General features: G+C 46.0%; 1 protein-coding gene across 1 annotated transcript in view; it reads left to right on the top strand.

Moving 5' to 3' along the window:
* The window catches only part of DNAH14 (dynein axonemal heavy chain 14), a 2,000,441-nt gene that overhangs the window by 1,255,971 nt on the left and 728,212 nt on the right, over positions 1 to 16,258 (top strand). Inside the window, exon 61 of the mRNA XM_069608705.1 lies at positions 5,766 to 5,860. Coding sequence (XP_069464806.1) covers positions 5,766 to 5,860 — 95 coding nt within the window. The remainder of the gene's footprint in view (positions 1 to 5,765; positions 5,861 to 16,258) is intronic.

Below are 16,258 nucleotides of genomic sequence, written 5' to 3'. Positions count from 1 at the left end.
ATGGGATGACCCGCCGGCATCCTGTGTGCCCTTTCCACAGAGAAGAATTTGGAGAGCTTCTTCGGGGCGAAGAGATCCATTAGCAATTGCTCCAAGAACATCTCCATGCTGGGCCCCTCTTCCTTTTCTTGCACTCCTAGGATGCAAATGTTATTGCGTCTTGCTCTTCCTTTGCTGTCTTCTGCCCTATTTTCCAGGTGTGTGACCTTCTGGGTGACCACTGTCAGTTGTTTCTCCATTCTCTTAATTGCGTCCTCCGAGTCAGAAATGCGTTGCTCTGCCTCCCCAACCCTCAAGGCCATGTTCTGCATGTCTTGCTGGAGAAAGGACAAGTCTGTTGAGAGGCCATCAATTTTCTCCTTCATAGAAGACCTGGATTCCCCTTTTGGTCCTATTATGTCACAGAGGGAGATTTGAGGGTCTTGCAACTCCCCGACTGTGCCCGCTGTTCTGGTGGCTTGAGTCATGGGGAGTTAGGAGACACCCGCCATATACTGGTCCATCTTACACTGGAGCCCTGTCTTCCTAGCTTTGTCTTTGACAAGGTTGCTGCACCGTTGGCTTCCCCTCCTGACTACACGATGTGGATGTCAGTGCCCAATTGGCTTTGTTGTCCTCTCTCTGCCTGTGGCCGGAGAATGCTGCCTCCTGCTCCCTCCTGTTGTGCCTGGCCAGGGTGGATGGGCTGTGGCCCTGGCGGGGGGTGGGGGGATGCCCTGTCGCTTGTTGTGGTGTGGGGGCGTTCCTCCTATTCCTTCAGTGTAGAACCCAGCCTTGGACCTCTCCCCTGGATCTGCTAGGTCTTGTGGCAGATGGGCACCACAATATGGGTGTCTGTGTCCAGTTGGCTTTAGCGTTCTCACTTCGCTGGTATTCAGTGAGGTCCCAGGCTGCCTCTTGGATTGGGCGGTTTGTGGCTGTTCAGGTGGGTGGGCCGTGGCACTGGCGGTGGATGGGTGGCCCTCCGCTTGCTGCAGCCCAGGTGGCAATCCTCCACCTTCTGTGCAGACCCGGAGGGGCCTCATATCACCCACCCAAGCCTCTCACCTGGGTCTGCTTGGTCCCCACCAGCTCCTCTGTGTCGGGTGACGGTCTCTCTCTTCCGCCCTGTCCCAGGCTGTCCCTTGGATTTTGGCGGTTTATGGCTGGTTGGGGTAGACGGGCCGTGGCACTGGTGGTGGATGGATGCACCGCCGCCTGCTGCAGCCCAGGGGGCTATCCTCCTCCTCCTCCTTCTGTGCAGACCCGGGGGGCCTGATATAACCACCCCCGGCCCTCTCACCTGGGTCTGCTTGGTTCCCACCGGCTCCTCTGTGTCGGTTGACTGTCCCTCTCTTCAGCCCTGCCTCACCACTGAAATTCTCCTGCCTGGCGGGGAGGGGGGAGGCGCTTAATGCCGGGTCCCCTGCACAGTCTCCGGCGCTTGCCCCACTGCAGGCCTGCAGCCCGCCCGCCTGGTGGGGGGAGCGCCTTGTTTCGGGTCGGCGGTGTTACTGCACTCGGTCTCCTGCACTGATGCCGAGCCGACGTCAAAAATGGCTCTGGCTGCCCCTCTTTATCGCTGGCCGTCGTTTCGCAGAATTCATAAAAAAATGCAGCGATCTGCAGCCACAGTGTTCCGCTGTCAGAGATGATGGATCTGCTGCTAATTTTTGCTGGGGAAACGGGATTAAATATGCAGGATGTCTGCCGCTGTCGCAGAGCTATGGAGGCTCATGTCTGCATCGATCCACTGCTCAACAGCGCCCCCACCAACATCACTTTTAAGGTACCAAACATTTTATGTACATGAGACTATCTAGCATATCTAATATTCAGTAGAACTCCTGAAATTTGAAGCAAAAACAGGATATTTTCCCTAGCTGATAAAATCTATCACATACGGTGTGTACTAGCTTTTAATATTATACGTTGTTCTATGAAATGTCTCAGGTGAAACCTACCCATGTAAGGCAAATACACAGACAATGCATGCTAGAGATATAATCATTGTGTACTCTAGGTATTATAATGCAAGAGGGGAAAAATGAAAGTAAAAATTAAATGAACAGTGAAAATAAAAATAAAATTGGTTACTTTAAAAATGCCGTTTGGTAAGGTTCGAAAGGGTGGACGTAAGCAGTCTATAGGGCCAGAGGTAAAGGTCAGATGGTCACGGTACCTAGAATGCCTTGGTATAATGCTCTTAGTCCACAAGTTCACTAGCCCAGTCTCTTGAGCGGGCTGAGCAGCTTCAAGGAGGTTTCTTTGCAGCTCTCCTTGCAGCAGAAGGAAATGATGTGGTCCTGGCACCTTGATGTGGTAGGGTAAGGGGCTCCTGCTCGGGCACAGTATGGCGGTGCACGACGCTCATGGCAGTTCACAAAAGGAAGTATTGATTGCAGATTGGATTGCACAGGGGGGGTGGGGGGGTCTTCGCCAAGCAGGGGTCGGCGCACTAAGACAATGGATTGACCCAGACCCTTTACACATAGATGCTCTCTTGTCCACTGCGGCAGGGGAGCTCCAAAAGAGGAGGTGAAGAAGGCTTCAAAAATGGCGGCATGCTTCATAAACCCCCCTGAAGAATCTCCATAGTTACTGGTGGAGAGAAACACGTGCGCGTTCGGGCTCAACACATGCCCTCTCGACAACAACGGACAGTGTGTTTCCCCCAAATTCATACAAGGAATGTAGAAGAATGTTTCTTTTTTTTTATAGACGTGTCTAGTTGTAGCCACTTGCATGTCATTGGTTGTGAGCTGCAACAATTAGTGGTTGGCCCACAGTCAAAGAGTCAGGGTCTGAACACATTGCAGAGCACATTTCAATATATAGGAATCTGTAAAATATGCAAAAGTAAATTCTAATTTTTCTATTTTATATACATTAAAACCAGTTAGAAGTCCAATTTGTCTTTGGCTGTGTGTGCCTTTCTTGTTTAGCTTATGCATGTAATCCACTCATTCATTGGTCCATGTGATAATGTTGCCTGACCCCTAAAATACTTTCCCCAAATATTCTAGGAGGGGTATCATGTTATATTATAAACTCCCATCGTAGACTATTTGGGGAAAGTGCTTGATTTTAATGAGTGTATTTTCTGGCAAATGTCGCCTCCTGGCGGCCGTTACCCAGGCGACTTTATCACTAGACACCCATTCATCTATTTTCAAGAGCCGCATTGGCTACAGGGTCCGAAACATGGAAGGTTTGCTTTTATTTCATGGTTTCTAGTGACCAGGTTTATACCTTCCATGAACATCGTTGCTCCAGTACCCAGAAGAGCCTTCTTATGTTTGTTCAGGAGCACCAGGCAGTTCAGTCAAGGGTCCGACTGCGGCATGCAGTCTCAAGAAAGGTTCAAATTCTCCTTGTATGAAAAGTTATGCTACGCAACAACATGTGCCACGGGTAATGACTTTGGACTCCGGATCATTTTACCAGTCTCCTTGAACAGCTGGGCCCTTTTTTCCAAAGTTGCTTGCAGGCACCTTGCTACAACCCACGCAGTGGGCTTCCAGGAACAGCTTCTTTGTAGTAGTCAGGCTTCTGGTTCTTCCAGCGGGTCCCCTCTCTGTCCCTCCGATGTGACTGAGGGCAGGGTTTCCACCCTTACTGGAATTCTCTTCCACCCCAAGGAAGGGCCCCTTGCACTGATCAAGAACTCCAAATCGTATTCTAAGAAGTGAGTGCTGCTCACTCCTTAAAAAGCTGAATCCTGGCAGGAAACACATGGATTCTCAACATCGTCTGCCACTAACCAGCCTATAGTCATTTTAACGAACGATTGAAACCACTGCCAACTTTTTTAGCGCCATAGCCCCTGTGAAAGGTGTGTATGTTTAACAACACACACTTTCCTGCAGAGAAAGCAATGGAGCATCTGTGGAAAATGTCTATTTAACAACACACACTATCCTGCACAGAAAGCAATGGAACATCTGTGGAAAATATTTAACAACACACACTATCCTGCAGAGGATATGTGGAAAATATCTATTTAACAACACACAATATCATGCAGAGAAAGCAATGGAGGATATGTGGAAAATATCTATTTAACAACACACGCTATCCTGCAGAGAAAGCAATGGAACATCTGTGGAAAATATTTAACAACACACACTATCCTGCAGAGGATATGTGGAAAATATCTATTTAACAACACACAATATCATGCAGAGAAAGCAATGGAGGATATGTGGAAAATGTCTATTTAACAACACACACTATCCTGCAGAGGATATGTGGAAAATATCTATTTAACAACACACACTGTCCTGCAGAGTAAGCAATGGAGGATATGTGGAAAATATCTATTTAACAACACACACTTTCCTGCAGAAAAAGCAATGGAGCATCTGTGGAAAATGTCTATTTAACAACACACACTATCCTGCAGAGGATATGTGGAAACTATCTATTTAACAACACACACTATCCTGCAGAGTAAGCAGTGGAGGATATGTGGAAAATATCTATTTAACAACACACGCTATCCGGCAGAGAAAGCAATGGAGCATCTGTGAAAAGTCTATTTAACAACACACACTATCCTGCAGAGAAAGCAATGGAACATCTGTGGAAAATATTTAACAACATACACTATCCTGCAGAGAAACCAATGGAGGATATGTCGAAAATATCTATTTAACAACACACACTATCCGGCAGAGAAAGCAATGGAGCATCTGTGGAAAAGTCTATGTAACAACACACGCTTTCGGGCAGAGAAAGCAATGGAGCATCTGTGTAAAATATTTAACAGCACACACTTTCCTGCAGAGAAAGCAATGGAGCATCTGTGGGAAATGTCTATTTAACACACACTTTTCTGCAGAGAAAGCAATGGAGCATCTGTGGGAAATGTCTATTTAACGCACACTATCTGCAGAGAAACCATCTTCACTTTGCATATCAAAAATGTTTTAAGCTGCGGACGGTACACCCTTGCAGATGGAGAGTGAGTTATTCAGTAGGTTGGAGGGAGAGTGCTTACGATGGTGAAGGGAGAAGTGTTAACATCTGGAGAAAGTTAGTGTGGCGGTCACACGTGGAGAATTATTTGGAGACAGCGAGTCGACGAGGTGTGAGGAGGATAACCTGCTCTCCTCTCTCCTCCTCAGGTCTTGTAACTCTACCTGCCCCTCTAGCTTCTCTCCAGCCCCCGCCCTCAGCTTGTAATGGTTTTCTCCTTCTCTGACCTCCTCTACACACTGTCTCCCAATAAATTATCCACCTGCGACCGCCGCAGTAACCCGATTAAACAATGTATTGTAGTGCCTGTTTAAGGGATGGGAGTAGACATGGGGGAGCAGCAGTTCGCACCTCACTTGTCACAGGGGGCAAAATGCAGGAAAGATGCTTACATTCTCACCTCTTTTAGGTCTCTCCTGCATCTTTTTTTTGTGCCATGAAGCAAGACACAAAACACATTTTTCTACATTAACCTTTTGGCCAAAGGTAAAAAATATGGAGTACTTCTGGGCAATGCCACAACGCATAACCAGGAATGCTGCATGTGGTACATTTCATCTGGGCTATGAGTCAATTGCCATCTGTCTCAAGGTTGTTTGAAAAGCAGAGCAGCATTTTCTGCTGCCATCCTGCCAAAAGGACAGTGCACCAAATTGTAGTTTCAGAGCACTTTTGGGAGCCAACATTATTAGCTTGACAGTAGGACTCGCCTTGTAGTATGTTTAATTGTAGAAAGCTGTGTCACTGGATTTGTAATGTGTGGCCAACAATATCTGAAACTCTTCTGACTCCTACGTTTCATGCAGCAAGCCAAGAAGGAGCTGGACGATGTGCTGCCCGCCCTGCAGCAGGCAGTCATTGCGCTGGACTCCCTCGATAAAGCGAACATCTCGGAAATCAGGTAGGACAGCACTATTTTCTTTACTAGATTTGAATGTGTCTTCCTATTCCTTACCTGTGTGCTGTATGCTTTGAGGGGATAATGTCATGAGTGGAATGTATGTGCATGAATGTTAAAATGCCCTGACCCAGGTGTTCCAAGAAAAGCAGATGGAAGGATGAGACCTGGGTAGTGGGCACCGGTGGGTCCTCTTCTTTATTCCTAAGGACTTACTGGATGTATCTTACTAAAGGACGTATGGAAGACATACGAAGATCATATAGAATTATGGATGGGTAGTTTTCAAATACTGGCTATATTCCTCCAAGGGGCTTCGACTGACATCTGATAGACAGTAAGAGCAAAGCCATACAGAAGAAAAGGGCATCAGCGTAGCCCTCTGTGCCCCTCGTCTAACTACCATGGGCGCGCTATATAGGTTTCATGGTTACAGGTTGCAGAAAATAATGACACTTAGATACATGAATGCAGAAACATTACATACCGATAAAGAGTTGTAGTAACAGAGAATATGTACAGAAATATACAGTAATATACAAGCATACCGTACGTTATGCAATCATAAGTAGGGGATTAGAGCATCTAGAAGGATAGGACGGCAATAGTCACTTGTCAGCAGAGTGTAGCCATCTCTTAGCTTTAGTCTTGAATAGATGGAAGGAAGGTTATGCTCTTAAGGTATCAGGGATGGAATTCCAAAGTTGGGCTGCCCTGGCTGGAGAGCTGGCGCCCCCTGTGTTGATGAGTTTGAAGTTGGGAATTCTGATGCTGTTAGATTGTGCCTTTCTGATTGGGCGTTCTGACGTGTATTTGATGAATCTATCGGTCAAGTATGTGGGGGCCTTGTGTTTGATGTTTAGTGACTTAAGCTTGATTCTGTCATTAATGTTAAGCCAGTTAATAGCACGGCTCTCGTGGGAGATGTGCTGTGATTTAGGAACACCTCGGGCAGATCTTAAGGCATTATTTTGAAGTGTCTGGAGTTTGTTAATGTTAGGTTTACTGGTGCCCAGATAGAGTGCGTTACAATAATCCATCTTGGATAATAGTAATGCACGTGCTATTGTGGTACAGCTTTCATTGGTCAGGAATGGTTTGCATGCGTGGATCAATTTGCAGGTGTAGCGGGTGGTGGCAGAAGCAGTGGCTTTTACTTGCCTGTTGAGGTTAAGTGCCGAGTCCAGGTAGAAACCTAAGGTTTTTACTTCGTTGGCGACGTTGATCTTGATGCCGTCAATGGTAATGGATTTGTACCGAGGGGTGAGTTTATTCAGTTTGTTGGTGGAGCCCACAATTAAAAGCTCTGTTTTTCCGTCGTTAAGACATAATTCATGGGTAGCCATCCAGGTCTGTATAATTAAGTACATTTTGTTGATGAAATCTACATCTTTGTCATAGTCTCCTTGGATGGGGGTGAGAATCTGGGTGTTGTCAGCTTAATTTGTGTATGAGACACCCAGATTGCCAGGTATATTGAATAAGGGCTTTGTAAATATATTGTACAAAGTAGGGGAGACAGAGGATTCCCGTGGTACTCCGCAGGTGATTGGTACTGGGTCTGCTGCAGATGGGGGTGAGCATACTCTTATAGATCTATTGTCTAAGAAGGATGTTATCCAGGCGGTAGCATCCTTAGAGAAGTGGGTGGCTGATTGCAGGTGGTTGCACAGGTCGAATGCGGCGGATAAGTCCAAGAGGAGAAGAATGGATGCTTCTCTTTTGTCTTTGCGGTCATCTAGTTGGTTGGTTCTTAAGGTCAAGTAGAGCCGGCTCAGTCCCATGTCTTGGCCTAAAGCCTGATTGGCGGGTGCCTTGAGGAGGGCATGAGAAGAACGTCTGTTGGAAGATTGGCACCAGGTGTTGACCTTGATCACCCCTTTCTATTCTTTGAAGTTCTTGCCTCCTTCAGTTTCAGTAAGTTTGTATCTTTCACACATTGAACAAAACCTTCTGATATGACTTTGGCGTATCAACATTGGAAGTACAAACCAATGCACATGTCCAAATGTCTGGGGCGTTTGCTTTCCTAAGGATGATGATGTACTGAGATGTTCTAGTTTCTAGAGGTGGGCAGGGAATGTAAACACAATCAGGCCTGCGGTGTTGCTATACTCTCGCAATAGCATCTTGTGTCTTTCTCTTGTTGTTTTATGAATAGAAACACAACCCTCGCCGTCACCCCCAACTTTCATAAATAAATAAAGAGCTGTTTTCTGGTGTTAATAAAAGGTTATCTACTGAGCAGGTGAGCAACGTTTCTAATGGAACCTTCCAGCTGTTAACAGAGGTAGAGTGATGATTCAGAGGAAGGGGTCACCATCAGAAAATGCCTACTAGACTGGAGATGGCTCAGTCTAATACCATATCCCTCCCATGCCCTGTGGATCAATAGGCAGCCAGTGTTGACGGAATCTTCAACACTGTGGCCAGCCGGCCCAGTGTGTAATGTAAACTTGACGCTCAGTTCACCCACTTCACCATTGACTCCATCATAATTCCAGTATCTGAGTCAGTGAAAACCCTCGGCGTCTATCTGGACTCTAGTCTGTCCATGACCAGACAGGTGAACGCCATTGCCTCCTCAGCTGCCTACCAGTCCAAACTCCTCAATGCATTTAGACCCTACCTCTCCAGCGACACCTGCACTAACCTAGCTAGTGCTGTCACTGGATCACGGCTGGACTACTGCAATGTTCTCTTCCTAGGGACCTCCACAAAAAACCTTGAGAAACTGCAAGTTACTCAAAACAACGCCCTACGCGCAGCACAAGGCATCTCCAAAAGAGAGCATATATCTACTGCTAGAAGAGCCTCCCACTGGCTACCTATAAAAGAGAGGATCATCTTCAAAACCTTGACCCTCACTCACAAATGCATCCACTCCGCAGCACCAGCCTAGCTGGCATAAAGGATCCACCCGGCCATGTCCTCAAGACCAACCAGGACCACCTATACCAACCTACTCACCGTACCCATGGTAAAAAGAGGAAGAGCAGGGGGTACCAGCTTGCCCTACCTTGCGGCTCTACACTGGAATGCCCTCCCTACTGCCCTGCGAGCTGAACCTTCAATGACCACCGTCCCGCAAAACCTTGAAAACCACCCTTTTTGCTTGATTCTCTACCGTTCCTCACGTACACCCCCCATATGTATATTTGACTTGTGTGCGCCTCCATGCATAATGTGTTACACCTATGTACCCAATGCGGTAACTTATGCATAATGTAATTAAGCTTACTACAAGTAACAGCGCCACAATGCCCTTGGGCTGCCTGCGCGCTATACAAATGTAAAAAATAAAATTAAAATAAATAAATGAAGTATGCCTGCCTTTACAGTAAATGGGTATAAGTTCAATGCATCATTGGGTAAGGGCCCTTCCACTGCCTGCGGCGGTGCAGACTGTACCCAGAGACTGAGGAGCCACGGAATAGTGAGTCTTCTCCGATCTCTGATTCTTTCTGTGGGTGGCATTCACTTCTGGCTAAATATTAAACCATAGATGGTACAATATTGGAGTACACTTTTATAATTATTTGTATTCCTTTATAGGGTGCACACCCTCACCCCGAAGGGTTTCTGCATGGCATGCTGGAAATGCTGAGACCTGTAAAGGGGGAATTGCATTTATCTTTCTGGGGGATTTCATCCCTGAAGAGCGCATAGGGAGGGCAGATTATTTTATGGTCTCACTGGTGCTAAACTTTTAACACCAGTTTTGCGGCTTCTTTGGTCAGGAATTGAGGAAACAGGTTTTTGCCAAATCCGTACTGCATACAGATTTTTGCAGTGGGGCAAAAATGAACGAGCTCATTGGTGCACTATGTTTACTGTCTGGCCTAAACAAAGTCCCATCTTTCACATTGGAAAAGTTGACCAAAATGTACTTTTTGTTCCTTATTCAATAAACAGAAAGAAAAGAAAAAAGAATGTTCTTAGTTTTTTTTTTTTTTTTTGCTCGTTCACAAAGTCCCTTGCTATATTTGGAGAAAGTCCTATTTGTGCTATTTCCTTTCATGTGGGCAGAAAAAATAGAACCATTTCAGTCCTTTAAAAAAATCCCTATGTAACATGGGGTCTACTCCATTCCATATTACTAAAGCCACAAAATCGGCGCTAAATGGATTTGCTCAAAAGTTAGATCATCTGGAGCCAGGTCTTTGTGGGTGCCATAGCTCAATAATATACTTTTATTTATGAGAAAGGTAGAAAATTGAACAAAAACTCACCCAAGAGCAGTGGGCATAGTGTGGTAGGTAATACGTGCCAAATCTTAGTCTTGAGCAATAACCTGGGGATATGATATGATATGACATGACATTTATAACGCGCCTATACACAAGTGTTTCAAGGCGCAGCGAGGCAAGGGAGGGGAAACAAAGGGAGGACAAGTCAACGATTTTACTAGGCCCAGTGACATTGAGATCGCGCAAGTGCAGGTGAGTAATAACCTGGGAGGGCTGATGCAAGGGGCTGTGCCTTGACTATTCATGCTTCTGCATGGTGATAAGTAGCTGTTTCTGAATGTCGCCCACGTGCATTTCAAGCCCTCGTTCCCAATGGGCCTATGCGTGCAGATGCAGCGCTGCAGCCAGTCTATAAAGGACAGTGATGCCTTCGCCTGGCTGGCAACACGAAGAGCTCCTTTGCTTTCTCGCCCATCTCTAGGGTGTCCTTGGAGTTGGCTTGGGGTAGCATTTCCTAACCATGCGTTGCAAGAAGAGAATTTACTCGTTTCTGTACTGGGATGTTTCCGCTTGTTATAAATTGCATTTTATTAAAGGGGACTCATTTCCCTGCAACCATCTGATGAAGTCAAATGCAGTTTTTGAAAGCTAGTGCATTACGCCATCTAGTGGATTACTAGTGAAAAGCCGCTGTTGGTTTATTTGTCAGAGAAAACAAACCGTTGGATCATTAAGTCAGTTGTCCCACGTCTGGAACGAGGTGACTGGATCGATGGATCAGCGGAGAGAACTAAAAAGGAGCCCATTTCCTACCTATGCCATGTGTGAACCGGTGTCACGCTAAAGCTTTTGGGAACTGAATCCATGAGCGGGTAAAAGCTTCAAGACCCATTGGGTGGAGTGGACTTGCTAACATTAGCAAGAGGGGTTGGGGATTGGGAGTAAGAACAGCGTTGAGGGTCCCTGGGGAGCACGAGGCAAGAGACAAAATGTTCAGACATAGAGTCTCTCTCCTAGAATGAAGAGGAGACATTGAGGACTGCAGAGTGTGGGCAGCGCTGAGTCAAAGAAAGAGGCCCTCTCAGCTGCACGCAAGAACACGAACGAGGATGGCACACAGAAAGGATGCTAAAGAGAAGTGTTTGATGGGAGTTGTACTTGGGTCACTCCCTAGCTGCTGAGAAAGAAAGTTAACCAGTAGGGATGGTTTATTGGTAGATGTGCTTCTGACTCTCTCAGGACAAGGACTATGGAGCTGGGAAGACTCAAGAGAAGCAAGGTCAACTCCGTCTGGGAGTTAGTCTTGTCACTCACCAACACTGAGAAGCATCGAGAAAATGAAAGCGAACTGTCTCCTGGGAGCTGTAGCCCTGTCATTACCCTGCCTTCCATGGTGCAGGAGACGCTGCGGGCGGGATAGAGAAAGAAGGGCATTGCCCAGTAGAAAAGGGCAAGCAGGATTAATTACTATCCATCAGAGAATCAAGAAACGCAAAGCGACATGAACTGTGAGACAGAACAATCACTGGCCAAAGAGAGGGCAACTGGGAGAAATAGTAGCCAAAGAAAGAAAAGTACCTGGGACTTGATGAGAGGCAAGTCTTTCTTTTTATTTTGTGACCTGAAAACAGTCTTCTCTTCATGTTTATTTGCTGTGCGATGCATGGTGCTGATCTGCCACAGTATGCAATGTTAGTTAATCCCATAAAAGGTATCAAAACCTAGATTGTTTTTAAAGTTACATAAAGTTTTTGATTTCATTTCTGCCAATTTCAAAACAAAAAGGTCCTCATCTATCCTGTTTTTACAAGATTTTGAAATTTGTTAGTGGATATTAAAATTGCAAAGTTTTTATTTGCATCGTTGCTGCTATTATTGTTCTGACTGGACATCCTCCGCTGATGCAAGTTTTTTTTCTTTTTTTTCTTTCCCCCCTTTTTTCTCTTTTTTTTCCATTCCCCCCTTTTTTTTCTCTTTTTTACAATTCAGATTTTATTGATCATATATAAGGAATCAACAATGCAGTGTGCCAACAATTCTATAACAACGAAAAAGGCTCCAACCAGAAGCCAAATACAGCAAACATCATTAAGTTTATCCAACAAAAAATCTTTTTAAAAAAAAGAGGGGCCGAGAGGGAAAGGACCAAACAAAAATACTGCATAAAACATGCTAATTAACCATACTGTCCCAGAGAATTGAATATAGGGCATAAAATAGCCTGATAAGCATTTCTGTCCATCAGGCATAAAGTTCATAGAACAAGAGCAACAGAGTACTGTAAAGGGCATCACGTAGTGAGGTTTATGATGGAGAGCAGGATTATCATTTTCAGTAACATATTGAAGGAGGGACGCCCATTCTGCAAGAAATGTGGGCATCTCGCTTTTTTTGGGCGGCTTCAATCTTGCACATGGCTAGAATAGACCACAATTTAGCCCACCGTTCTCGGATGTCTGGGGCTACATGGGCTTTCCAATTACACGCTACAACGACCATAGCTGCTGCTAAGACGTGCGTAAGTAGTCGGGAGATTGCGTTAGACAATCTGTAGTGTCCGCCAAGATCTACGTCCACAAGAAGTAGCACCAAGGGTTCCAGGGGATGCTCCACATCAGTGATCCTTTTAATTAGGGCTAAAACCTCCTTCCAGTATAGCTGAATTATTGTGGAGGACCACCAAATATGGTTGAGAGACCCAGGAGCCTGCACACAGCGCCAACAGCAATTGGGAACGGTAGGATTCATTCCGTGAAGTCGCAAGGCGGTAAGGTACCAGCAAAATAGTTTATAACTGTTTTCTTTCAGGAGAACACACCTGGAGGATGGATTTCGCAGCCCTGGTGCACACATTATCCCATGAGAGGTCATCAATAGGGGTATTCATCTCCTCTGCCCAGCGTAACATGTAAGTATGTGGGTGCTTAAAGCGGCGTGCATTAAGGATACGATACAATGCAGAGACCCTATGGGCAGATCCCCTATAAATAAGTCTTCAAATAGCCTAGTATCCTGTTTGGCACCCTGCGAAACCTTAGTGTTAGAGAGCCAGTGATGCCGTTGAACATAGGTGTACTTATCTATGTCCCGGACCAAGAAGAGCTGCTTACATTTATCAAAGGTCAGGGGTCTCCGGATTCAAAAAGGTGCCCTGGGCGCTCCAAACCTCCATCCACCCACCTGCTAAACCGAGTCGGTGGACAGCGTGGCGGAAATTCTGAGGTGTTCCAAACCTGTGTAAGGGGGAGGGGAATGTGGTCCCTCAATACTTGCTGGGCTGCCTTGTCTCAATATTCCATCAGGACTCTAGTCGATGGGAGGACATCAGCCACTTTCTTATGAATTACAGGCGATCTCCAACACCAGTCATGTAGCGGAACTTGGATCCTCGACTGCTCGATATTCAACCAATGCTTAAGGTTCTCAGCCACATTCATGCTTTCAAACAGGGGGGCTAATTGTGCCACGTAAAGATAACTTTCTATGTCCGGGACTCCCAGGCCCCCCTTATCCCTTGCCGTCAGCATCTTGCGCCGGGGAACCCTCTGGGATTTCTTGGCCCAGATAAACTTGAAGATAGATGATTGCAAATACCCAAGTGCCTGTTTGGGGACCCAAATCGTGAGAGCCTGGAATACGTACAGTACTAGGTAATAATGTCAATTTGAGGGCTGCAACTTGGCGCATCCAGAAGTTATCTGATAGAGCCCATGGAGCCAAGTCCGCTTTGGAGGACAAAAGCTCAGGGATATTACATATGTACAGTTGGGAATGTGAAGAGGCGATCTGAAACCCCAGGTACCTGAGAGATGACCCTGACCACTGAAATTCAAAGGCTCTCGGGAGCTCCCTCTTCGTGTCAGGGTCTACAGACTCGTTAAGGATAGTGGATTTAAAGTAATTCATTTTAAAACCAGAGACCCGATTAAACAAATCCAATAAAAGAGTTATTGCAGGTAGAGTAGTCCATTAAGTAAGTCATCGCTTATAGGGCAACCTTATGCTGACACCCAGCAATAATGATGCCGCAAATGTCATCTGCTAGCCGGACCTTATTCGCTAAAGGCCCCATTGATAGCGCAAATAATAGGGGCGACAGTGGGCACCCTTGGTGAGTGCCTCTAGACAAAGCAAGTGGTTCAGACAGAGCCCCATTCAATTTTATACGAGTGGTTGGGTGAACAAAGTTGGCCAATATCATTTTAGTAAAGAGTGGCCCAAAGCCAAAGCCTTCAGCACCTGCAAAAGGTACATCCAATCCATGTGATCAAACGCCTTTTCGGCATCAATAGATAGTACTGCCAAATCATGATTGTGCCCCCTCGCATATTCAATCACATCTAAGGTTCTGCACACATTATCAAAGGTTTGGCGCCCATGAACAAACCCAGTCTGATCAATCTGAATTATGCTCGGGAAGATGTCTGCAAATCAGGCCGCAAGAACTTTAGAGTAGACTCGGGAGTCATAATTTAGAACTGCAATAGGGCTGTAGGATGTGCTAAGGGTGAGGTCTTTATCTGATTTGCCAATAAGCGAAAGCAGAGATTCCCCCATTGAGGGTGAAACCGTACCAGAGTCAACAAAGCTATTACATAAAGTGACTAGTTTGGGGGCGAGTAGATCAATACATTTCTTATCAAAAAGGGCACAATAGCCATCTGGCCTCAGAGCTTTATTAGGGAGAGAGTGTATAACCTGGGTAACCTCATGCAGCGTGTTCGGGCTTTCGCGTTTCTGATGAGCTTCGATAGATATAGAGGGTAAACCCGCTTCTCTGATGAAGGTTTTTTGCGCTGCCACTTTCCAGCTATCTGCAGCGAAGAGGGACTTATAATATTCCATGAGAATGTGCAGTTTAGAGCCTTCATCCTCTTTCAATTGACCAGCCCGATAACAGAGTTTAACAATAGTGTTTTTAGCTTTTTCAGACTTCAATTTATATGCAAGGAGACGAGAGGCCTTGTTGGAAGTGCTGAAGTAGGACTGCCTTGTCCGGAGCAGCTTATAGGAAATATCTGACACCCAAAATGCTTTAAGTTCATCCCTGGCCACTTGAAGTTGTCTATAAACCTTGCGGCTGCTCCCTGTTTTGTTCAATGAGTCCAACTCAGCCAAGCGCTTCTCCAGAGCCTCCATCCGGGAACATAAAAACTGTCTTTTCCTAGCAGAAGCCAGGCTAATAATTTCCCCTCACAGAGTAGGATTTAAAGCCTCCCAAACGGTCGCAATAGACACATCTCCTGTAAGATTTTCTTGAAAATACAAAGCAATGCGCTCAGAAAGGGAGGTGCTGAAGGCCGCGTCAGCGAGCAAGGAATCATTCAGTTTCCAAAGGGAAGCCTTCCTAGCCTCCTGTGCGAGCCCTTCTATTTGGAGTACAATTGGAGTGTGGTCTGAGACCACCGCCAATTCCATTGAGGTAGCAGTCACTTTCGAAGTTAAGGAGTGGGAAACCAAAAAGAAATCAATCCGGGAATGACTGCGGTGGACATGAGAGAAGTGGGTATAATCTCTTTCCTGAGGGTGCTGCCATCTCCAAACATCCACCATTCGTGTGTCTCGGATAGCACCCCTAAGAGAACCAGACCTGGTTGCAATAGACCCCCCCCAGCGCAGGCCGATCTGTCCAGCTTCTCGTCAAGCACTAGATTAAAGTCGCCCACCACTACAAGATCATCCTTCTGAAACTGTGTGATGTGGGGATGTCTGGGCATAAAACGTATCCCGGGACTGATTGGGACCATAAATTGAGAAGAAAGTGAGGTCTGCCTCCCCAATCTGGATGTGCAGGCCCAAGTATCTCCCGCATGAACCTTTGGAGGATTTAACCAAAGTAAAGTTTAAGGAGTGAGCAAATAATATAGTCACTCGAGCACGTTTAGCCTGGGGGGATGCAAAATACTGGCGCAGGAACCACCTAGAGCGAAGTCTGTGCCAATCCGCTTGCAAAAGATGAGTCTCCTGTAACAGGACAACATCGGCCTTCAATTCCAGCTGCTTCGAATTGAGTCCCTGCACATTTAACAATACTATCTTGAGATCACCCATGTGTCCGTGCAATACCTTCTCCACCCTATTTTAACCCAATAATGCAACTCTGAGTGTTCCAACTCCGCCAGACATAGAGCGCAATTCCAAAACAGTGAGCTTCAATCAGACAGAGGGATTCAGAAAAAACAGAGCTCCAGCGCTGCAGAAAAGCAAAATG

The sequence above is a fragment of the Ambystoma mexicanum genome, chromosome 4q, assembly GCF_040938575.1.
Source record: "Ambystoma mexicanum isolate Mex_15411 chromosome 4q, UKY_AmexF1_1, whole genome shotgun sequence".
NCBI lineage: Eukaryota > Metazoa > Chordata > Amphibia > Caudata > Ambystomatidae > Ambystoma > Ambystoma mexicanum.
Note: the sequence above shows the minus strand (reverse complement) of the source record. Positions and strands in the feature narration are given on the sequence as shown.